Below are 25,347 nucleotides of genomic sequence, written 5' to 3' on the forward strand. Positions count from 1 at the left end.
GACCCCGCGAGTCGGGGACGTGACGGCGACTCTCCCTTCCTGTCCCGGGCGCTCCGCCGGCCCCGCCCCGCCCCAGGCAGCGCTAGGCGGAGCCCAGCGGGAGAACCTGCGGGCGGTGGGGATTGGCGTTCCCGAGCGCGGCGCGGGGGCACCTCTTTACAGGACAGTTCTGGAGGTGGACATCATTGGATGGACTAGACTGCTAGGGCCAGGTTTGGGACCCCATGCCTCTCCGGGCCTCCAGGGGTCCCACGAGGTCAAGGCGAGCAGCAAAGCGCGAATGGGAACCCAGGTCCCCGGAGCGCGTCTCAGTGCAGCCACAGAAACGCGCCCTGGGTGACTCGATACCCCGGTTGGCGCTCAGGACTCCCGGGGAGGTGGACCTGGCTCCAGGGCGCCCTCGCACGGGGGAAGCGCTACACCAACTCCCAGGTAGCGCTGGAAAAGTTTCATTTCTAAAGCGAATCACAGGCCAGTCACCTTTCTACAACTGTGCTAACTCGAGACGCAGACTGACATCTACCACAGCCTTCGGACCAGGCAGCTCCGCCTCCCCTGCCCTGACTTGGGGTCTTCCCTCTCTGGGCTTGAGCAGTGGAAGCTTCCTAGTGCCTGCTGCTGAACGGCTGTCTCCTCTTTCCGTCCCAGCCAAAATCACCTCCCCATAAAGCCTTTTTCTGGCCAACCCTCTAATGCCATGTAAATACTATGTTAAAAAAAATTGTTAGGGGCTGGAGAGATGGCTTAGCGGTTAACAACACTTGCCTGGGAAGCCTAAGGACCCCGGTTCGAGGCTCGGTTCCCCAGGTCCCACCTTAGCCAGATGCACAAGGGGGCGCACGCGTCTGGAGTTCGTTTGCAGAGGCTGGAAGCCCTGGCGCGCCCATTCTCTCTCTCTCCCTCTATCTGTCTTTCTCTCTGTGTCTGTCGCTCTCAAATAAATAAATTTAAAAAAAAATTGTTAGGTTCTCATTTAAGGAAAGAAAATGAAGTCTGTAAATGTTTAGTACATACACAATTTTTAAAACTAGTTTTCACCTGTTGGAATGCAGAGTTCTAGATCGGTTCCCCACCTCTTTACACCATATCTGAGTATGCTCAGTGCTTGGTTGAATCTCTATCTGCAGGACTGTAACAAAGAATAAATGATAGTATACAGACAAGCACTCTATTCTGTAATCCCAAAGAGGGGCTGGTTGACCCAGACTGAATACCCAGGAAGCATGTTGAAAATGCAGTCTTGGAGACCCAGCCCCTACCTACCTAACCAAAACCTGCATTTTAACAACACTCCTGGGGTGAGGAGACTGTTTATGAAGTTTGGTAAGTCCTACTGAATACCTAGTAGCATTAGGTTTTTTACCCAAAATGAATCGTCCACAACCAGAAGTGTAACTCAGTAGTAGAGAACTTGCTGCACATGTATGAGGCCCTAGGTTCAATTCTCAAAATAATACTACCAGCAGCTTATGAAGACGGTATCCTATCAAACCAAATAACACACCATTGTGAAAGGGAGTCTTAGAAATGGTGAAAATGGCCAGAAGTTGAGTGTTTGCTGCTGTGTATAGTATTTAAGAGATTGGTGGGGCTTGCCTTCAGAGCCTAAGGACCCAAGTGGATTCCCCAGTACCCACATAAAGCCAGATGCACGAAATAGTGCATGCATCTGAAGTCCATCTGCATTGGCTGGAGGACCTGGCATGCCCAGTCTGTCTGTCTCTCACTGTCTGCAAATAAATAAATAATTTTTAAAAAGAGATTTAGATCTTTCAAATTTGGTGCAAAGCATTTTGATTCCCAGCCATGAGTTATTTGACGTAAGCAGTTTTTTCTGCTTTGTGTGCTTGAAAACATCTGTTGATGAGTATCTCAAAAAGTATGTTCATACTTGCTCAGCAGTTGTTTAAAAAGCAAGATACAGCAGGGCATAGTGGTACACGCCTTTAATCCCAGCACTCAGGAGGCAGAGGTAGGAGGATCACTGTGAGTTCAAGGCCACCCTGAGACTACATAGTGAATTCCAGGTCAGTCTGGGCTAGAGTGAGACCCTAACTTGAAAAACCAAGTGTGTGTGTGTGGGGGGGGTGCAGCTGCCAGTAAAGTCTTATAATCCTAGTTATTCTAGGAGCTGAAGCAGTAGGATCACAGGTTCAAGGCATGAGCTGAGCTGGGCTGCAGAGTAAGTTCAAGGCCAGCCTGGGCAATATTGACCTTTTGCAAAAAAAAAAAAAGAAAAAGAGCCCTCTTCTTGGATGTTCCCTGTGGAGGTGGCTGCCATCTTCTGCTCGGCATCATGGTTGCCCTCAGACCTCTGGTGAAGCCCAAAATTGTCAAAAGAGGACTAAGAAGTTCATTCGGCACTAATCAGACCAATATGTCAAAATTAAGATGTTCCTGTGCTGAGATTGCTCACAATGTTTCTTTGAAGAACCACAAAGCCATCATGGAAAGAGTGGCCCATCTGGGTGTTAGAGTCACCAATCCCAACGCCAGGCTGCGCAGTGAAGAAAATGAATAGACAGCTCATCTTTTATTTGTGTTTTAATAAAAACAGAAAAAACTTCTCTTTCCTAGTTAAAACAAAAAAGAACGAATGAACGAAAGAAAGAGGGAAGGAGGGAGAAAGGAAGGAGGGCAGGGGATATGGCTGGTTCAGATTCAGTAAAACCTGACCCAAAGTTACAGCAGCAGGTACACACACACACATACATACACATACAGAATAAGTTTTTAAAAAGAAAAAAGTGTGTGACTTCACGTTGTTTATGTGTCTGTGTGTGCATTTTAATATATAAAAGATAGCTAAGAATATCTTTGCAAGCTGAGCATGGTACTTCATGCCTGTCATTTTAGCACTCAGGAGGCTGGGGCAAGAGGTTTTCTGAGAATGTAAGGCTAGTCTGCTGCAGAGTGAATTTCAAGCCAACCTGAGCTACAGAATTAGACTCTGATTCACAAACAAAGTGGGAAGGGGAGATGGCTCAGTGGGTAAAGTGCTTGCTAAGCACAAGCATGGACTTGAGTTTGGATTCCAGCACCCACGTAAATGTGGAACATGACAGCATGCATCTGTAATCCCAGCACTGGGGAGGTACAGACAGGAGAATCATTGGGACTTTCTAGCTAGCTATTATAGCCAAATCAGTGAGCTCCAGGTTCAGCAAGAGACCTAGTCTCAAATAATATGGTGTATGGCTGGAGAGATGGCTTAATGGCACTTGTCTGTGAAGCCTAAGAACCCAGGTTTGACTCCCTAGAATCCACAAAAATCAGACCCACAAGCGGATGCTTGCACACAATGTGACACATGCGCACAAGGTGGCACATGCACCTGGAGTTCAATTGCAGTGGCCAGAGGCCCTGATGCGCCAATTCTCTTTCTCTCTTAAAAAAAAAATAAAAATAAATAAGGTGTAGAGTGTAGAGTAATTGAGAAAGACACCTGCTGTCATCCTCTGGCCTCCACATGAAAGTGCACACACATGTGCATGTATACCACACATACACATGCATGCACACCACACATATATATGCCAAAAAAGTAGGAGGATGGGATGTATTTCGGAGGAAGAGTACTTGCCTAGCATGCATAAGATTCTGGGTTTGATCTCTAGCACTGAAAAACACATTCATATGCAAACACAGGAAAGGCCAGAATAAGAATCGCACACTCACAGGCATTACAAACACCCTGTGGGCAGATCACTGTGCCAAGGAATAAGCAGGCCTGTGAAGTAAAGGGCCACTGGCTTAGAGCACTGCTTACTTTGCAGTGAACTGAAAGGACCTTTCTGTGGGTTTTGCCTGACTATAGGAAATGTCCCTGCACACAATACTGTGTGTCACAAGTTGTGTCCCATTGTGAGGACAGAGCTGAATAGAATCTTTATATTTCAGTTGAAGAAATGGATGGAGAATTAACCACCAAGGTTCCTTTGAGCTCATTCCATCCCACTGCTGCCCAGTGTGGGCCAGGAAGCCCTGGCCACTCCAAATCCACTTCCTGCACTTCGGGCTCTCTGGCCCCCAGCCTCCCTTGGAACAGCCTGTAAATGGAGAAGCTGTTGTTGTGAATGTCCTTTCCTGCTGACTGTGATGCGCCTTTGTTTCCTCACTCTCTGCTCTGGAGAGTTGCCTGGGTCAAACCCAGACCCTAAGACTGAGGCCCTTTCTTCATGTGTGGCTTCTGCCAGACCAGCAGAGCCCATGCTCCTCCCCAGGCCATGCCTGCCCCCCAGCTCTTTGGCACGCTGATGACCTGGCTAGAGCCATGTGCCTGGCCACCAGCCCTCACTGGGCTCAGGGCTCACCACATGCCTACAGGAGGCTGTCTACCACCCAGCCAACCTCGTTCACAGATGTTGAACAAGTCACAGTGATCTGGTTCTGAATAGGCCCCAACTCTTTTTTTTTTTTTTTTTTTTGAGAGAGAGAGAGAGAGAGAGAAAGAGAGGCAGAGGCAGGAAGAGAGAGAGAGAGAGAGAAAGAGAGAGAAAATGGGCATGGCATGCCAGGGCCTTCAGCCACTGCAAACAAACCTTAGGAGCATGTGCTACTTTGTCATCTGGCTTATGTGGGTCCTGGGGAACCGAACCTGTGCCCTTTGACTTTGCAGGCAAGCACCTTAACCACTAAACAATCTCTCCAGCCCTCCCTTTTATGACAAGGTCTCACACTGTAGCCCAGGTTGGCCTTAAATTTGCAGTAATCTTCTTGCCTCAGCCTCCCAAACATTGAGATTACAGATGTGAGCCATACAGCCCAGCTTGACTTGAATTACTAAACCATTCTCCTGCTCACAGACATGAAGGCTATTTCCATGTTTCAGCTCTTACACAGGATATGGTGATGGATGACTTACCAACTGGATCCCCTGTGTACCAGGCTATAGGATAGACACCCGCCAGTTAGGTATACAGACAGCCTATACTCTAAGGGTTCTTTTGACTTGTGTTTATTCAGGGTAGTTAAATGTATTTTCAACTTCCGGTAAGATGGCTTTATTGGGAATGTAATCTCATCATTAGTGATTGCAGAGGGTCATGTTCTCAACAACTCTATCATGCAATGGAAATGATTTGGGTTTGCCTGTGGACACCCAGGAGATCTGCCTTTCTCTCCCTCATGACCTCTCAGCAGTAGCCAGTGTGAAAACTGTGTGTCCCAAAAGAACTGTGGTGCTTACACACCACATCATCTATCACGCCAGCACCATTGGATGTAGTCCACACATATAACACATTGTGATGATTAATCTTGATCTTCAACTTGATTGGATCTAGATTCACCTAAGAGATAAATTTCTAGGCATATCTGTGAGAGAGTTTCTATATTGGGTTAATTGAAGTGGGAAGATTCACCTTAACTGTGGTGGGCATGTTTCATATGTTGTGGTCCCAGGCTGAATAAAAAAGAGAAAGTGAGCTGGATATGGTGGTACACACCTTTCATTGCAGCACTTGGGAGGCACAGGTAGGAGGATCTTCACGAGTTTGAGGCTATCCTGAGACTACATAGTAGATCCCAGGTCAGCCTGGGCTAGAGCAAAACCCTACCTCAAAGAGAAAGTAGGGCTGGAGAGATGGCTTAGCAGTTAAGGTACTTGCCTGCAAAGCCAAAGGACCCAGATTCTGTTCCCAGGACCCACATAAGTCAGATGCACAAGGTGCTGCATGTGTCTGGAGTTCATCTGCAGTGGCTGGAGGTCCTGGCATGCCCATTCTCTCTCTAATAAATAAGTAAAACTAAATATTAAAAAAAAATGAGAAAATGGGGGCTGGAGAGATGGCTTAGCAAGCCCTTGCCTGTGAAGCCTATAGACCCCAGTTTGAGGCTCGCTTCCTCAGGACCCATGTAAGCCAGATGCACAAGGGCCATGCATCTGGAGTTCGTTTGCAGTGGCTAGAGGCACTGATGCGCCCATATTCTCTCTCTTTCTGCCTCTTTCTATTTGTCACACTCAAATAAATAAAAATAAACAAAAAAATTTTTAAAAATGAGAAAATGATCTGAGCACCTGCCTTTCACTGCTCTCAGCTTCTAGACTACAGATGCCACATGACCAGTTGTCTCCAGCTCCTGTTTCTATGCCCTCCCTCCCACGATGGACTGTAACTTACAACTGTAAACCAAAATAAACTTTCCCTCCCTTAACTTGCTTCTCTTTAGGTATTTGGTCACTGCAACAAGAAAAGTAATAAATACACACATGCCTCCCACCAGCTCACCCCAGAAGCATTGTTACTCCTTAACAGAGGAGGAAACAGGCACAGAAGAGGAAAGGAGTTTGCCTGAAAATCCACAACCAAGAAGTGGCAGATGTGGGGGCTGGAGAGATGGCTTAGCAGTTAAGGCACTTGCCTTCAAAGCCAAAGGATCTTGGTTCCATTCCCCAATACTCACATAAGCCAGATTCACAAGGGGAAACATGCATCTGGAGTTCATTTGCAGTGGCTGGAGGCCCTGGTGCACCCAGTCTCTCTCTCTGTCCCTGTTTCCCTCTTTCAAATAAATAAAAGTTTTTTGGATTTTTTTTTTTTTTTTTTACAAAAGAAGTGGCAGATGTGGAACTTGAACCCAGGCAGATTGGCTCTGGGCCATAATAATCTAAGTGACTGCTTAGCTATGAAAGCCCCCCAAACTACTTCCAGATTGTGTCTGCCTGTGGATGCTTACCTGCAAAGCCCAGTTAGGAACCATGTCCCCTGTTTCCACCACCTTGGTGTGCCCAGGAGGCAAGGCCTATGTCTGACTTGTTCACCTTGCTTCCATGCAGCGTGCAACTAGTCACTGCTGTGGGAATGCCACAACTGTTGCCAAGCACAGGTAGGACACATGACCTCATGACATCCACACATAGGCCCCTCATGACTTCCATTTACAGATGAAAAATAGGTTTTCAGAGGTTAAATAAATTTCTAGGGGGAACATCTGGTAAGAAGAGGAGGTGTAGAGTTTAACTCATGACTGCTCTGCCCCGGATGATGTCTGAGGTTATAATTACACCTAAGTTTGAGAATATGTCAATTTACCACCAAAAATTGATCTTTCTTTTGGTGCAGGCTAAACAGGGTGGCCACTGGTTCTTTCTTCAGTACTAAGGATCAAACTCAGAGTTTTGTGCAAGCTATGCAAGCACTCTACCACTGAGCTCTACCACCAGGCTTTCTGCAACTGTTTATATGAGTGAATAAAGGACTGGGGCTGGACTCAGTGGTAGAGCACTTACTTATCATGGGCCAGGCCCTAGTTTCAATCCCATGTCATGCACACACACAGTGTTTGTTACTTTTCTGGGAATACTTGTTGGGATATGAGATGCCAGGAGGCCCTTCACAGTTCAGTCTTGGGGAATCCCTGGAAGCTGCTAGAAAAACTTCAAGCTTCAGCTCTGATGGTAAAGCAGTTCCCTATCTGCCATCTGTGAGGAGTGACTGCCACAGGGAGGCTGAGCCCCACAAAAGAAGGAAGGGTGCCCTGCTTATTTTTGTCTGCCTGACATCTTCACACCTTCTCTGTCTGCTTCTGGCCTCAGATATTTAAGAGATCAAAACACAGTTCTGCCTTACACCCAAAGCTATATATCATACTTACCCATTTGGCACAAACAGCTCCTGGGGAATAGAAACCAGTGAGCTTTTCTAATTGCAGAAACACCTCTGGGTTTTGGCAGGAGTGAGTAGCTTTGTTTGTTTGTTTGAGGCAGGATCTCACTGTAGCCAGGCTGACCTGGAACTCACTATGTAGTCCCAGACTGGCTTTGAATTCATAGTGATCCTCCTACCTCTGCCTCCTGAGTGCTGGAATTAAAGGTGTGTACCACCATGCCAAGCTGAAAGAACACATTTATAAATAAAACCATAAGGTGATTTACAAGGATATTAGGAAAGATTCCCTATGAGGAAAAAAATGTGGTTAAAGCATAAAACATCAAAATTTTAAACTCCAACCAGGTGTGGTGGTGTAGATCTATAGTCCTAGCACTTGACTAGTTTTTATTATTTGAGAGACAGAGAGAATGGATGCACCAGGTCCTTCAGCCACTGCAAACTCCAGACATGTGCACCCACTTGTACGCATGTGTGACATTGCAAGCTGTGTCAGTGTGCATCTAGCTTACAAGGGACTTGAAGACTCAAACAAGAGTCCTTAGGCTTCACAGGCAAGTGCCTTAACCACTAAGCAATTTCTCCAGTGCAATTTTTTTTTTTTTTTGAGGTAGGACCTCAGTCTAGCTCAGGCTGACTTGAAACTCACTCTGTAGTCCCAGGCTAGCCTAGAACTCAAAGAGATCCTTCTATTTCTGCCTCCCAAATACTGGGATTAAAGGTGTGCACCATCACTCCTGGCTTAACTCCTAGCACTTGAGAGGTATGAGGTAAGAGACTTGCCACAGGTTTGAGATCAGACTGGACTAATGAGTTTCAGGCCAGCCAGGGTTACATAGCAAGTTATTGTCTGTAAAGCATATTAAAAATCAAAGTAATTTTAAAAAATTTTCTTTTGTTCATCTTTATTTATTTATTTGATAGCAACAGAGAGAGAAAGAGGCAGAAAGAGACAAAGAGAATGGGTGTGCAAGGGCCTCCAGTCACTGCAAATGAACTACAGATGTGTGCGCCTCCTTGTGCATTTGGCTAACATGAGTCCTGGGGAATCAAGCCTCGAACCGGGGTCCTTAGGCTTCACAGGCAAGTGCCTTAACCGCTAAGCCATCTCCCTTGCCCAAAAATCAAAGTAATTTTGATGTCTAACATAAAGGTCCCACAAAGAGGTTAACATGTTTTTATCCTGAGCATGGTTACTGGCTGTCATAATAATTTTATATGTATTATTATTTTTAGGAAAGGAGTAAAATTTTTGTGTAGTTTCTATATAGGGCAGTCTCTAGTCAGCTCTGTTGAAACTCTTGACTTGGTCACAAAGAGACATAAGCTTTGGGCCAGAAAGACACAGCTAAATACATTTAATTATCAAGCTTACTTCTAGCTTTAAGAACAGTTTAAGCCCCTGTGGTGGTTTGATTCAGGTGTCCCCCATAAACTTAGGTGTTGTGAATGCTAGCTCCCCAGCTGATGGATATTTGGGAATTAATGCCTCCTGGAGGGAGTGTATTGTTGGGGGCGGGCTTATGGGCTTTATAGCCAGTTTCCCCATGCCAGTGTTTGGCACACCCTCCTGTTGCTGTGGTCCATCTTCTGTTGGCCAGGGGGTGATGTCCACCCTCTGCTCATGCCATCGTTTTCCCCTGCCATCGTGGAGCTTCCCCTCGAGCCTGTAAGCCAAATAAACCTCTTTTTCCCAGAAGCTGCTCTTGGTTGGGTGATTTCTACCAGCAATGCGAACCGGACTGCAACAGTAAAGTGGTACCGGGAGTGGGGTTGCTGCTAGACACCTGACTATGTGGCTTCAGCCTTTTGTAGCTGATTTTCAAGAGGAACGTGGGAGGAGTTGAAACTTTGGCCTAAGAGATGTCTTGCAGTGCTGTAAGTACAGCTTGATGGTCTATCCTGGTCAGAGCTGAAAGACCTGAAGGCAGTAAGAACTATGGACTGTGAGGTTTGGCTTATGAGGGTGAGAAAGAGCTGTGCCTGGACTGGGCTAGCAGTTCGTGTGAGAAGCTTGCTCGTATGCCCATGTTCTGAGAAGTTGTGCAGGGTTGCTTTGCGTAGAAATGAACTGATGTGAGCAGAGGAATATGGCACAGAAAGAAAAATCTTTGGGTGAACTACTGCCCGTTCAGCTGCAACTGAGAGATAACAACCTTTGAGACTGGGCTAGCTGACCTGCGCTGGGGCAACAGGAAGAATGTCAGCTCTTTTGAAGGGGTCTGGGTGCTCAAGGGATGCCCTGTTCTTCAAAGTCTGCTTTATTCCCCCCTGGATTAACAAATTGGCACCTACCTGGTATCGTGTAAAATGCTGGAAAGAGGGTCATTGAATTTACAACACGGTCTTGTGTTTTGGAAATGTCCATGGGCAGTGTGAAGCAGGTTTGCTGGTTGCCTGCATAGAGACCCCATGGGGCCATGAGGACGAACCGTGGCTTGCAGTGGAGACCCAGTGGAGATGCCGGGACCATGAGATGGCTGCCGAGGAGCTGCCGGCCCCGGTGAAGTTTCCCAGGACTGTGAGTAGCCTAGCTGGAGGGGCGGAATTGGAATGCCAGAGACTTGTTGCTGGTTAGAATTATCGGACTTGAAGATTTGTCACTGGTTTGAGTTGCTGGACTTGAAGCTACAGAGTTTGATGTTTGCCCTGGTTGTTTTAAATCTTGTATTGGTTGAATGTTTCTTTGCTATGCCCAATGCCATCTATTGCAGTGTGAATATTTATTCTGTGCCATTCTGGGTTTTTTGAGGTTATATTTTGGTAGTATGGCTCAGTTAAAAGATCTTGAACTATGGGGATGTATGAACATCATTGAGATTGATTAAAAACTATGGGGACTTTTAAAATGAGATGAATGCATTGCATTTTACATCATGTATGATTATCAGTTTATGGGGGCCAGGGGCGGAATGTGGTGGTTTGATTCAGGTGTCCCCCATAAACTTAGGTGTTGTGAATGCTAGCTCCCCAGCTGATGGATATTTGGGAATTAATGCCTCCTGGAGGGAGTATATTGTTGGGGGCGGGCTTATGGGCTTTATAGCCAGTTTCCCCATGCCAGTGTTTGGCACACCCTCCTGTTGCTGTGGTCCATCTTCTGTTGGCCAGGGGGTGATGTCCACCCTCTGCTCATGCCATCGTTTTCCCCTGCCATCGTGGAGCTTCCCCTCGAGCCTGTAAGCCAAATAAACCTCTTTTTCCCAGAAGCTGCTCTTGGTTGGGTGATTTCTACCAGCAATGCGAACCGGACTGCAACAGCCCCCAAGCTGCCTCTGGTTCATTTCTAAGCAGTGACAAGCAATCTGAAGTTCACCTGCTGAAACATTAGCGTTTGAAAGTTTTAGTCTGCCTTCTCTCCTAATTACAAATCCTTGTTTTTTTCTAACAGTGTATGTGTATTTGATGTGGAAAGTTGTGTGTGGTAGGAGTATGGTATTTGTGAGTAAATATGTGTGGTGTGTTGTATGTGGGGCTTGTGTGTATACACAAGCATGTCTGTATGGTGGCATATGTGTTCTGAGGCCCAGAACATAGGCAGGCATTTGGTGGGTGTCCCATTTCCATCCTGCCTAAAAAGCCATGACCCTTCAGGGCAGGAATCAGAAGGCTTTTCCAGTTTTCCTGCAGGGCAGCTGAGAAGCCTGATTTTCCTACCTCTCAATATGTCCCAATACCTGAGCCAACAGAACACCCTGAACCGACATGTGGGTCATAAGGAAAGCATAGAGTTGAGAGGACTAGGGACTAATGAGTGAACCCAGGGAGCCAAGAAATGGCTCAAAGCACATTTGTGACTGAAGTCCAGGCCAGATGGCAGGGTAGGCAGCCCAGTGTGGAATGAAGGAGTCTGCAATTACACAGCTATTTCAGACCAGTTTTGGGCTCTTACAGATTTAGAAGGTACACAGTGTCACTTACACAGGAAGTATGAATATATGGCAGCAGCCCCTTGAGATCTTTAGAGAGCAGAGAAGGCACTGACAAGCAAGACTTGAAACATGAAGAATGGCCATGTGGCAGAAGCAGCCTCCTCCCCAGATGATTGGTCTCAGCTCCTGTGCTGAGCCGGCACTGGGAGGTGGCTACCCAGTCCCATGCAAGTGGCTGACTCCTTATGACTGAACTCTGGCCAAGAGGAAGTGGGCAGAAGTATTGTGTGCACTTCCAGATCCAGCCTTCAACCTCCTTCTTACTCTTTCCCTTCTCTGCTGTCATTCTGATGTCTTGCACATCCCAGAGTTGCAGACGGGATCCTCTGGGACCCCAGGGCCTCCAGCATACTGAATGTCATGGAAGAGAACCTCCTCTCTGTTCCCTTCTCACAGGGTTAGATTGAAGGGGACAAGATGCTTTGCTGTGTGACAGTAGGGTTTAGGGCTTTGCTATTATATATAGTACATTAAGTATCAGCTGGTAATGTCAACAGTTTTATTCTGATTGATTGACAACTGAGACATGAGCAGGCAGTGAGGTGTGTTTAAGCAGTTAAGGGGTCATGGGTACTAGATACTAGGGTCTGTTGACACTCAGGGAAGCTGACACCTAGATGTTAGTAAATAATGAAACATTAAAAGAACACTATTTTCTGGAAGTGACACTCATTGACAGCTAAAAATTGGTTATTAATGACAGGGACAGTGAGTGGCACTTATGCTCAGTGTCCACTTCAGCCTGCAGCTGCAGTGGACCATAGCTCTGATGGGGAGTCCTGTCCAAGGCCATCTGACAAATCTTCGCTGACCTTTCCTAGTGGGAAGAACTTGCCTTTACCTTAAGGCACAATGTCACTCTGTGGATGTCCTACTTCTCTGAATCCCAGTGTCATGAATTCTCCTGATAGGGCATGTGGAAGGGGTCCAGGCTCCTGGCTCTGAGAGCAGGCCATCTCTCAGAAATTTCAGATGGGCTCTTTTGTTGTCTGGGGCAGGGACATCCTAGTGAAGTCTCTGGAAGGGCTGCTGGCAACCCTGCCCCAGCTTTCTTCTCCCACATGCTCCCAACAGCTGAGCTAGGGTTGCTTCCTGGAGTCAGGATTCTGATGATGGTGTCCAGAGGAAGCTGCTGTGCAGCCCCACTGATGGTCTCAGGCTCAGCCCCTCCCTAGGTCCTGTGAGCTTGGTCATCTGTGCATCAACAGTGACAAACCTGCCGAGACACAGATCAGGGCATATGGGTTTGGCATGCTCTAGGGTGGCTTGGAAGCCAGGAGAGAAGCTGAGTCCAAGAGTTGCAGGACCTTGGAAGGAATTAGCAGAGCAGGGTTGGAACCAAGGCTCTGTCACCTTCTCATGTATGTTACTGAGCAAGGATTGGAATGTTACGGTAGGGCAGGGCCTAGCACAGTTAGTCCTCAGTAAAGGATGAACTTTACTGCTGCTGTTAGGGATCATAGCCTGCCGCTCCTACTACTGGTGTCTGGCTTAGCTGTGGTTATCCGAAGGCCAAATGAGAACTGGAATTTAAGTTCAGGGAATGAAGTTCAGGGAGGTGAGTCATAGGTGTTCGGTTCCAACAGGTCTGGCCACCTCCACCCCTCTAGGGCCTCATTATTGCTGCACCTCCCTCTTTCCTCTTCCAAGGGGGCAGCCTAGGGTGATGGAGGCCAGCAGCCAGGTCAGCTCTGGGTGGTTACAGGCCTTTTTGGGTTTGAGGTAGCTGCCTCTAGGCCTGGTATGTCCTCAACTGCCTGTCAATGCAGTCACCACCCACTCCCTCTGCTATTGGTCACTGGGATTCCACTTCCTAAACTCATCTGCCTGGTTGTGAGCCTTTGGTAGCCCATTTAGCTTGAGGCAGGTCCCCAGCCTACAAAGCAGCTGTCTTAGGATTGCTCTTCTCACAGGAAAGAAGGGAATCCACTTTTCATTGCCTCCTCCCCCCAAAAACTATGGGTTGCGGCTGTTCCCCACTCAGGGGCACTTCCACCCGTGTTGCTTTGAGGCAGCACTAGGCTCCTGCACTGTGGAAGGAGTGCTGTAAGGGGAATGAGCTTGGGTGGGGGTAGACAGGGAATGGTTAGGGAGTTTGTCATACTGTCCCGGTCTCAAGCAGGTCACAGCTTCTTGGAGCCCATTTTGGCATATGTGAGCATAGTCTGATGTTACCTACACCTATACTCTAAGGCAGGAAGGAAAGCCTCTCACCTCGCTGATTTCCTGGGGCTGCCGTTCCTTTGGATTTTGTTCTACTCAAGGGAACAAGTGTTCCCCTAGCTATATCCATCCTTCCATGCAGCTGGACACCCTGACCAAGGATAAAAGAAAACCCAGGAGACAGGCTCTTAGCTCATGCATATCTCCACAACACTGTACTGTTGTTTTTGTCTTTCAGAGCATCATCACTTTGTAGGTTAGGCTGGCCTCAAACTCACCATCCTGCCTCAGCCTTCCATTGTTGACAAAACTGGTGTTTTCCACCACGCCTGGCTGATACTATATATTTTTATACTTTAAACTACTTAATGACCAGTAAAAAACAAAGTGCAAAAATGTAATCAAGCTGAGGGTGGTGGTACACACCTTTAATCCCAGCACTGGAGGCATAGATCACTGCGAGTTCAAGGCTACCCTAAAACTACATAGTGAATTCCAGGTCAGCCTGGGCTAGAGTGAGACCCTACTCAAAAAAACAAAAACAACCTATCCTTGTGTGCTCAAACTCCATCTGCTCCTGTGTACTATAGCTTTGTCACCCGTCTGCTTGGCACATCTCTTAAACATCTCTCCAGAGGTCTGGCCCTGTCTGTCTCTCTTTGTGGTCCATCTTTCCCAACTGCATTTCCTCAAGTTGGCCCTGGGCCATTTCCTAGTTAAGCTGAAAGGAAAGGGCTAGATAGAAATTGTCAGTCAAAAGCATGAATTAATCTAGTGCTCTTCAAATTTTCTTGTCATTTAGGATCATTAGTGGAGGTTTTCTTTTCTTTTCTTTTTTTCTTTATGGGTGGGGGGCAGATATAGAGAGAATGGGTGTGCCAGGGCCTTCAGCCTTATGTGGGCCCTGGGGAATTGAACCTGGGTCCTTTGGCTTTGCAGGCAAGCACCTTAACTGCTAAGCCATCTCTCCAGCCTGGCTTTCTTTCCTTTTGAGAAAAGGTCTCATGTAGCCCAGGCTGGCCTTGAACTTATGATCTCCCCAAATGCTGGAATTACAAGCTTGTACTGGCATGCCTGGATTCACTACTAGAGCTTGTTTTGATTTTTGGTGCTGGGGATTGAACTAAGGGCCTTGTGATGCTAGGTTCACAGTACCACTAAGCCACACCCCAGCCCCATTTGTAGTTTTTAAGGCCCCTGATGTGCTATGCCCAGAACAACTCAATGGAATTCTTGGGCACAGGGCCCAGGCACAGTACAAAACCAGAGCCAAACTGGAGACCCCCACAGCTGAATTGCTCTTGTTCCTATGCCTGAATAAGTGTGGTCTGCAGAGAAGTGTGTGCTCCACAGGGGGAGGACCACAGGCACCTCCTTACGGCATTCTGTGGAGGTGGCACAGCACACAGCCAGGGCTGGTGGTGGAGGACTTGAGTCTGCTCCTGAGTGACTCCTGTCCCAAGATCACAGAAAAGTCCCAACGTGACAAACATTTATTACACCAAGAAAAGGCATGTGTCAGCTGCTAGGCTACAGGGGACATCACAGCCACTTCAGAATGATGGCATCAGATAAACCAGTACAAGCTCTTGCATCACAGGATGGCTGAGCTCATCCCCTAGTAAATATTATAGTGGCTCAGGCCAGGTCTGGTAAGAGTTTCACTGCTGACCATGTACAAAGCCAGGGTGCCTAACTCACTGGTGACTTGGGACCACTCCTAGCCATATCCCCTTTAGCTAGCAGCTTAGACAGAGGGGACATCCAGGCAGCAATGGTCCCACACCGATGAACTTGCATTTCCTAGTGATGGCTCTAGTGGCTGAAATGACACTGGTGGAGTCACCATCTGGGACCCACATGAGCTGTCTGTTTCCCAAGTCCTGCTAGGCTGTGGTAGGGCTCGGGGCTGTGGGCCAGAAGTTCAGAGTGTGGTTCGGACTCAGTGCAGCACATTCCACATGCCGAGGCAGTGGTCAGGATGGCTTTCTCTTCAAGTTCAGAAGGGGAGCCCACCCCAGCACATGCATGTAAGCATCAGGACAGGCCATCTGGCTGGAGTGCAGGGACATGAGCAGAACAACTTGTGAAGGCCACACTAGCCATAGTCAGTTCCACACAATGGCCACTGAACACATCCTGAATGGCCTCATGAATCCTTAAGGCCAGGAGCCCAAGCATGGCAGCTTGGAGGCATGGAGTGGTTGCCGAGCTTTAACTGCTGGGACGTGTGTGTGGGGGGGGGGGGCGCTGGGCTGCTCGCCAGCCTGGCTTGTTTCTCTTCTCCTTGCTCTCACCCACCAGCATCACTGGAGCTTCACATGGAGTTGGATGGCTTTCTCTACCCTGAATGGGGTGAAGGCCCGGTGACAGACATGAACCTTCTCTAGTACCCAGGGTGCCTGCTGGCTCTATCCTGTCCCAACACAAAGACCAATGTTCCAGACTCCTTCTCTTACCTGGGCCTAAAAGGAGGCTCCTTGTCAGTGACCCCCCTCAGTCATTCCTGCACCAGGAAGTTGATAAGAGCTGTCCTCGGGGAGAGGAAGGCTTTCTTGATGCATTTCCCCTGCAACAGCCTGGTACCCAGCTCGCTCTGGAGAACTAGTTCATGAACTTTTTCCTGGTCCTGGGCAACTTGTTGGGGCACAGGGATCTTGCCACAGGCTTTGTTGTTGATCTGAGGGAAAAAAAAAAATCGATGACAAGCAGTGATCAGAGGCAATCTAGAAGCAAGCCCCTCCTCTGTCTAGGAGGACTGCTATATGGTGTGGGAAGGAAGCATGGGGAGGGATGGAAGCTGGCAGGTGGACCAAGTATGGAGCTACAGCTTATAATATGAACAACTTTTTTTTTTTTTTCCTGGCTAAAAATGGGTCAGTCAATTCAGTTTCAGGCTTATATGGATACTTGGCAAACACAAGTTTAATGAAGACAGACACGACAAACCTCACGGAGCTGAAGAACATGAATGCACTGATCAGAGTGTCTTGTCTGCACAGCTATGGTTCTAAGCCCTCCATCCTATTGCTCAAGTCTGACCTCACAGTGCTTTTTTATTTTTATTTAGTTTTTAGTTTTTTCAAGGTATGGTCTCACTCTAGCTCAGGCTGACCTGGATTTCACTCTGTAGTCCCAGGCTGGCCTCAAATTCACAGTGATCCTCCTACCCCTGCCTCCTGAGGCTTAAAGGCATGCACCATCACACCTGCCCTCCATACTGCTTTTACTAATGCTGTTTTTCACTTGGGAAATACTGCCATTGTATTGTGAACATGACTAGGAATAAGTTCAGGTTCAATCAAAGCATATAATCAAATCCCTAATCACTATTCTCATATTTTTAAATTAAAAAATTATTTATTCATTTGAAAGAGGGAGAGAGAGAGAGAGAGAGGGATGGGAGACAGAGAATGAGAATGGGTGCTCCAGAGTCTCCAGTGGCTAGAAACTAACTCCAGACATGTGCACCACCTTGTGCATTTGGCTTATGTGGATCCTGAGGAGTCAAACCTGGGTCCTTGGGCTTTGTAGGCAAGTGCCTTAATTGTTAAGCCATCTCTCCAGCCCTATTCTCATATTTTTAAGAATTATGTGTATACATTTGTATGCATGTGTGTGGAGGCCAGAGGATAACCTTGGGTTTCATCCTCAGGAATGACATCCACTTTTTGAAACAGTTTCTCACTGGCCTGGGGCTTACCAATTAGGTTGCACTGGCTGGCTGATAAGTGCCAGGGATCACACTGCCTATCTCCCCAGTGGCACAGGTATGCACTTGTCCTCAGAATTTTTCACGTGGGTTCTCAGGATCAACCCCAGGCCTCCATTCCAAGGCAAACATTTTACTGACTGAACTATGTCCCCAGCATTGTTTTCTCAGATTTTTATAGACCTTAGTGGCACATTTTTCATTCATATTGACCTAGATCACCAAGCCAGAGATGAGAAACCCTGTCTTAAAAAGGTGTGATTCCCACTGGGCATGGTAGCACATGCCATGAGCTCAAGGCCAACCTGGGGCTACAAAGTGAGTTCCAAGTTAGCCTAAGCTGACTCAGGGTATCTCAAGGTAACCTTGAACTCATGACAATCCTCCTACCTCTGCCTCCTTGGATTAAAGGTGTGTGCCACCATGCCTGGCTGATGGAAGGTTTGAAAGCTGCTCCAAAGCTATGACTATGGCTCTCCACCTGTATCTCTGAGCCTCTGGAAGCTGTCTTCTTTAAAGGGTGTATGTTTGGTGAGATATTAGTCAGAGAGAGAACCTCCAACAGGTCACACAAAAGCTGTGTTCCCTGCAAAGTTCTGACTCTGTTCTCTCTTTTCCTATGGAAAAGCAGCTATAGCCAGGACTCTTTTAGGACCCCAGCAGCAATGTGGGTGGTGGGACAAGGGGAACATGCACTGTGACAGGTATGTTCATGGTGGCCTCTCAGAACCAGTCTCACAAGCTGTGGAATCTGAGCTTCACTTTCTCCATTGTCTGTGTACATTTGTATATGTGTGCATGTACGTACACGTGCATGTTGGCATGGATGCATGTGTGTGTATGTATAAGACAGAGATTGATGCTGGGTGTCTTCTTCAATTATGCTCTACTTTATTTATTTATTATTTATTTGAGAGTGACAGAGAGAGAAAGAGAGACAGAATGGGTGCACCAGGGCCTCCAGCACTGCAAACAAACTCCAGACGCATGGGCTCCCTTGTACATCTGGCTAACGTGGGTCCTGGAGAATTGAGCCTTGAACCAGGGTCCTTAGGCTTCACAGGCAAGCGCTTAACTGCTAAGCCATCTCTCCAGCCCTACTTTTTTGTTTTTAGGTAGAGTTTCACTTTAGCCAGGCTGACCTGGAATTCACTATGTAGACTCAGGGTGTCCTGAACTCAAAGCGATCATCCTACCTCTGTCTCCTGAGTGCTGGGATTAAAGGTGTGTGCCACCACGCCCAGCTTTATGCTCTACCTTAAAAAAAATTGTATTGTGTGTGTGTGCACATACACACAGGACTTCTTACCACTGCAAACAGATGTACGTGCCAGTTTAAAAAAGTATTCTATTTATTTGAGAGAGAGAGAGGAGGGGAGAGAACAGGCACAAAAGGGCTTCTAGCCACTGCAAACAAACTCCAGATATATGTGCCACCTACTGCATCTGGCGTACATAGGTACTGGAGAATCGAACCTGGGTCCTTAGGCTTCCCAGGCAAGCACCTTAACCACTAAGCAATCTCTCCAACCCTACTTTTGTTTGTTTTTTGAGACAGGATCTTGCTGAACTCAGAGCTCTCTGAGATCCTCCTCTCTGCTTCCCCAGCACTGGGATTACAAGCATGCACCACCATGCCTGGCTTTTACATGGGTGCTAGGGTTATGAACACAGGTCCTACACATATACCATATACCACAACACACACACACATGCATGCACACACACAAATGAGACACCCTAGACATCTTCTCCTCAAAGCTTCTTATGCTGTGTGTATGTGTGACAACTTCTATGTTCCTACGCTCATGAAGAGAAGGCCCTATTTCTGGATCAGTGTTTGTGTGGCAAAGTCCAGCATGTCCCCAGCATATGGAACAGAGGACAGGAGCACAGCCAGGCAGCATCACATGACATGGGTCTTCAGCATCTCTTGGCCAGACGCAGAGAGCTATCAGTCAGACTGCATACCTCCAGGCTGGGTTTTGCTGTGTGGCCTAGGCTGGCCTCAAACTCTCTATCCCCCAGCCTCGGCTTCTCAAGTACTAGGGTTAAGGCTGGGCGTGGTGGCACATGCCTTTAATCCCGGCACTTGGGAGGTAGAAGTAAGAGGATCGCTGTGAGTTTGAGGCCACCCAGAGACTACATAGTGAATTCCAGGTCAGCCTGGGCTAGAGTGAGACCCTACCTCAAAAAAATAAATAAATAAAAAAATAAAACAACAACAACAACAAAAAAAACTAAAAACAAAAACAGCACTAGGGTTCAGGCATGAGAGCCACTATTCCTGGCTCTCCCCCCCCATATACATATATTATTATTATTGAGGTAGGGTCTCACTCTAGCTCACACTGACCTAGAGTTCATTCTGTAGCCCCAGACTGGCCTCAAACTCATAGTGATCCTCCTACCTTAGCCTCCTGAGTGCCGGGATTAAAGGTATGTACCACCACACCTGACTTAATGAAATTTTACATGGAAACTTCGTTGTAACTTAAAACAGACCTTGTCCTAGGCTGAAATCTCCAGTTAGCATTTGCCACTGTGCTGAGGACAAGTTCTCAGGGACATATGAGGCTTATTTTCATCAACATCTCTCAAAGCAAGGTCCTCTCTGGGCCACAAAGACATCTTTAGGGTTATGCTTCTTTGGAAAAACCTCTAGTGTAGCCTGTCCCCTCCTCTTCGTGTAGGAAAAGCCAGGATAGCAGGAAAGGTGGCATGGAACTGGTGGCTGAGTGTCTCTAGACTCCTGGGTGAAGAGGTCTTTCCAAACATGAGGCTCCTGAAACCAGGGCCTGGCACAGGTGCAGCAGGTCTGGTCTAGCTGGCATAGCCATAGCATTTGCTTTCCTTCAGCCCTGGTTTGATGTAAGGCACATTCCACAATTCATGCTTGATTCATTCATTTTCTTCCCCAACTCTCTTACTGGGCTTTAAGCTCTATAAAGATCAGGCAGGACCCTGTCATCTTATATGATTTTTGTTTGTGTTTTGTTTTGCTTTTTGAAATAGAGTCTCATGGGGCTGAGGAGAGGCACTTGTTTGAAATAGTATCCTAAATGTAGCTCTGGCTAGCCTTGAAATCATGGTAATCCTCTTGACTCAGCCTCCAAGTGCTGGGATTACAGGATGAGCCACCACACCTGGCTTTTGTTTTTGTATCCTCTATGCCTGGCATAGAGTTAAGACGGGAGAACTGCTGGAGAGAAGTGAATAATCCCAGATGAGGTATGTCACTTCTCTGAGCCTGTCTCCTCAACCAAGAATGAGAATGATGCTTCCTGCCCCAGGGTGAGACAAAGGAAATGACATTTTGAGTGTAAATTACCTGGCTTCATCTGTGACTCAGAAGAAAAGTGGTAAAGAGCCTACTTTGGCCTTATCCCATCTTTGGCCACATCAGCTACTAACAGATATTCCCCCCAAAATGTGCCTTATACTAAGCAAATCAAATGTATGAAAACTGTATGGAAGAGAAGCTGCAAAGAATCTAGTTGCCATGTAAAATGATTTAGGCAAAAACTATTGCTGGGGAGTGTGGCACATGAAGGATCAAAAATTCAAGGCCTGGCTGAGTTACAGAGTAAGTTCAAGGTCAGTGTGAGTAATATAGCAAAATAAATAAATGTTTCAAAATAAAGCCCAAAGCTGGGGATGTAGTTCAGTGGTAGAGTGTTCGTCTAGCATGCTCAAAGCCCTAGGTTTAATACTAGAACCTCAAAAATACAAATTAAAATAGCCGGGTGTGGTGGCACACACCTTTAATCCCAGCACTCGGGAGGCAGAGGTAGGAGGATCACCATGAGTTCAAGGCTACCCTGAGACTCCATAGTGAATTCCAGGTCAGTCTGGGCCAGAGTGAGACCCTACCTCGAAAGACCAAAAAATAAAAAAAAAAATAAAAAAAAATAAAAAAAATAAAACCAAAACAAGAACCTCCCATAACAGCTTTAAACCTCCTGAAATTACTCTTTTATATATTAAAAATGGTCCAGCTTACCAAAAATAAAAGGGGAAAAAAGGAGTTTTATGTAGCTTTTCTAACATATATTTGCAAATGAGATATTTTCACATTGTCACTGTCTGTCACCCTCTGCCCCAGCCAGGTGCCAAAGAGCTGGAAGACAACTGGAGACATTGAGGCAGGACAGGCTCATGACTCCCCTTTCCAGTCCTTCCAAGGCCCTGAGAGTTTAAGCTCACAGGCTTCTGATACATGCTGAAGGCAGGAGGAAGGAAGACAGGCCTCTGTATTGGGTCTGATCAGAACGAGTTTGCAGCCAGCTGATGGGCCACAGGTAGGACAGAGTCACTTACCAGGATGACCATCTCTACTACATCAGGCTGTTGGAGGAACTGTGGGTCCACAACGGGCCATGCTTGAAGCAGCACTTCAGTGTCCCAGGCATAGTGGCCACAGAACTTCCTTGGTACCAATGCCAGACCTATAACATCAAGGCACAGTCAGGAAGATATGAAAAGGCTTTCCTTGGATTAGAGTGGGCCAAAGACAATTACAGTTGGGATGGGCTCACAAGAGGGAGCAGGGCTACTGCCCTTGACCTGAAGCCATTTGAGGAGGCCAGGGACACTGCAACACAGCTCTTTAGCCTGCAAGAGGCTCGTGTTTCCAGTGGCTGGTCTGTGATCCCAGGCCACGGGCAGCCTTGCTGAGACCAGCATGCAGCTGTGAGGACAAACGGACTTGCAACTCTGAAGTGCATGCTTGGAAAAGCACAGCAACCGACATGCCAAGGTCATCTTTTGCTGGGAAAGGAATGCCTTTGAGCTTCTCTGAGAGCTGCCTCTCTAGTAGCAGGTGCCTTTGCTGCCTCTCTCACACACAAGTACCTGTGGTCTGAGTGGCTTCTGCCTGGTCTTTTCCCAGATAATCAGAGTGCAGTGGACAACAGGATGCTGCTGAACCCTTGGGGGAGCTTGTCAGCCCCATTCTGCTACCTGTTCTTGCCTAAGAAGCTTCCTCTGGGCAGATATGAAAAGGTTTTCCTTGGCTCAGAGTGGGCCAAACACAAGGACAGTGAGGAAGGAAACTCTGTCTAGTCTTCTTCCTCAAAGTGCTGGGGGCTTCTCCATTCTTCCTTCTTTGGCCTTTTGTTTTTGTTGCTTTTTTTCTGAGGTAGGATCTCACTCTGGCCCATGCTGACCTGGAATTCACTATGGAGTCTCAGGGTGGCCTCGAATTCATGGCGATCCTCCTACCTCAGCCTCCTGAGTGCTGGGATTAAAGGTATGTGCCACCACACCCAGCTCTTCTTTGGCCTTTTGGTACTGGGATGAAACCCAGGGCCTCTGGCATGCTAAACATGTGCTACACCACTGAGCTGCACCTATAGAGCCTCTTTTTCTTAAAAAAAATTTTATAGATTTTTCTACAAGGAACATTTATTACTTATTTATTTATTTTGAGAGAAAAGGCAGAGAGAGAGAGAGAAAGAGAGAGAATATATGTGTGCCAGGGCCTTCAGCCACTGCAAATGAACTAGATGTATGTGCCCCCTTGTACATTTTGCTTACGTGGGTACTGGAGAATTAAAAGGGGATCCTCCGGCACTGCAGGCAAACACCTTAACTGCTAAGCCATGTCTCCAGTCCTTAATACTCTTTTGTTTGTTTGTTTTTTGTTTTTTGAGGTAGGGTCTCACTCTAGCCCAGGCTAACGTGGAATTCCTTATGTAGTCTCAGGGTGGCCTCGAACTCATGGTGATCCTCCTACCTCTGCCTCCCAAGTGCTGGAATTAAAGGCATGCACCACCATGCCTGGCCTCCTTATTGCTTTTAATATTTATTTATTTTTATTTATTTGAGAGAGGAGAGAAAGAGAGAGAGTGAAAGAGAATGAGCACACTGCCACTGCAAACACAAACTCCAGACGCATGCCACTTTGTGTCTGGTTTTATAGGGTACTGTGGAATTAAACATCAGGCTTTGCAAGCAAGCACCTGTAACCACTGAGCTATCTCTCCAGCTCCCCATTTATTACTTTTATTAACACATACATACATAAATACTCACACACAAATTTAGTTATTTGGGGGTGAACCTAGGGCCTTGCACATGCTAAGCAAGTGCTCTATTGCTGAGCACTTCATGTACTGGAATTTGGAAAGATAATGTAAAGTTTTACATACTGTGAGATCAGTTCAAGATATTTCTTTTGGTTTCTTTAAAAGGTTTCATTGTCTGCCCCCTTTTAATGTTCAAATTGAGTCATAATTTATTTTGTTTCCAATATGAAAAAAAACCCATTATTTTAAAACATTTTCCAAAATTTTTCCAATTTGGAAATTTCCAATTTTCCAAAACCAGTTTATTGAATCAATCTTTCCTTCCCTATTGGTTTGTTTTTTTCCTACAAAATGTACCAGGGATTGTTTCAGGGCTACTGACTTCAGAGCTATTCAAAGTGTGTGTTTGTAATGAGGTAGAGTGTGTGGACCAGAATGTAAATCAACACAATTCTTCCTTCAGTGAGAAAGTCTTACTTAAAAGAAAAATGAAATAATATAAAATAACAGCCTGGGGATATAGCTCAGTGGTAGACCACTTGATAGGATGTGTCATGTCTTGGATCCCATCTTCAATGCTACAGAACATACATATACACATGTGCATATACACACATACATGGTCAGTCTAATTCAACTGAGTGCTTAGTGACAGCTGGTTTATGTTTAGCACAAGCTCCTCAGCTTGTCATGAACAGAACTGACAGTCCCCAAGCCATCTTGGGGTTATAGACCACCACTTTGTGTAGACTGGTATATTCTATTCCGTTGTCTCTGTCTTGATTCTTGGACCATTATCTTTTTGTTTTCCTATCTGACACTACTGTGACCCTATATTGCTAGTCACTGGGAGAGAAATGAAGGTTTTTAGGGACCTAAGGATCAAGTAGTGTACAAGACACAATGTCCTCCTGGTACCCAGGTGGCTTCCGGCTTGTACTTCTGTGCTTCTCAATAGACTTATGGATGGATTGTATTTTGGCAAACACAGACAGGAGACTCCTACTTCTTCAGAAAGGATTCTATTAAAACTCATGTCAATGAGACAGAGGTCACAGAAAGCAGATAATCATTTCTTTATGCAGCCTTCTGGCACAGGGTGGCTTTTCCAGGTCTCAACTGCAGTGGGAAGCTCTGCAAATCCTCCGTATGGAAGTTGTACAGGATGCCTGGGAGATGAAAGGATGTTGGACACAAATGCTCTAGGCAGAAGCTGTTATGAATTCCATGTTGGAGAAAAAGAAACGAGGAAGCTCAGCCTTCCTGGAGCAACCAGGATGCTTATTTATAGTGCTGGACTCTTGCCAAGCTTTCCATAGACCGTTGCGAGGCCATTCTGGGGCGCAAGGAGCAGAGTTCAGGACCCTTCTTATACACAGGTTTTGCTTCCTTGCTCTTTTTAGGTAAGTGAAAATATCCAACATATGAAGGCAAATACAATGGTTCCCTTCCATGATACAGGTGACAGGTTAGGTGGTAAGCTGATTTTTGGGAAGCACATGAGGCAAGTCTGAATGCAGGGAGAAGTGGCAAGGCCCTGGCATGCAGAGCCACCACTGTACAGGATGCAGGTTTAGCTGTGACCCACAACCTACCCATTTTCTTCCCTCTTGAGCTGACCTTCCTGCAGCAAAACCAGAATAAGCCTCCTCCTCCCACTCTGACGCCATGGAGAGTACTGAATATTCCAGGCTTCTGTGCATGGCAGCCCTCTCTTGGAGGCATCTTTGGGCCTGCCTCCACCCTCATCTCCCTATCCCCTGCCTGCATATTCTCCAGAAGGGGGAATCTGGGGCTCTGTGCTAGTTCATCTCATGCTTCTCTCAGCCTAGCAATTTAAAAAAAAATGAACCGAAACTAAGGCCACTTCACTGTAGCCTTTCCCCAGAGATTCAGCTTCA

The 25,347-nt window shown here is 46.7% G+C and overlaps 1 protein-coding gene across 11 annotated transcripts in view; it reads right to left on the reverse strand.

Annotated features, from left to right (window-relative positions):
- Nucleotides 1-3,917: 3,917 nt before the first annotated feature.
- The window catches only part of Lars2 (leucyl-tRNA synthetase 2, mitochondrial), a 140,568-nt gene continuing 119,138 nt past the window's right edge, over nt 3,918-25,347 (reverse strand). For 7 of the 11 annotated variants that reach the window (XM_045136442.1, XM_045136450.1, XM_045136441.1 and 4 more), the window contains 2 exons: nt 21,738-21,865; nt 15,170-16,385 (listed from right to left, as the gene is read on the reverse strand). In XM_045136442.1, the coding sequence (XP_044992377.1) occupies nt 16,206-16,385; nt 21,738-21,865 (308 nt within the window). In that variant the 3' untranslated portion in view covers nt 15,170-16,205. The other 4 variants (XM_045136446.1, XM_045136443.1, XM_045136447.1 and 1 more) reach the window with 4 other exon arrangements.

Source organism: Jaculus jaculus, chromosome 17 (genome assembly GCF_020740685.1).
Source record: "Jaculus jaculus isolate mJacJac1 chromosome 17, mJacJac1.mat.Y.cur, whole genome shotgun sequence".
Taxonomy (NCBI): domain Eukaryota; kingdom Metazoa; phylum Chordata; class Mammalia; order Rodentia; family Dipodidae; genus Jaculus; species Jaculus jaculus.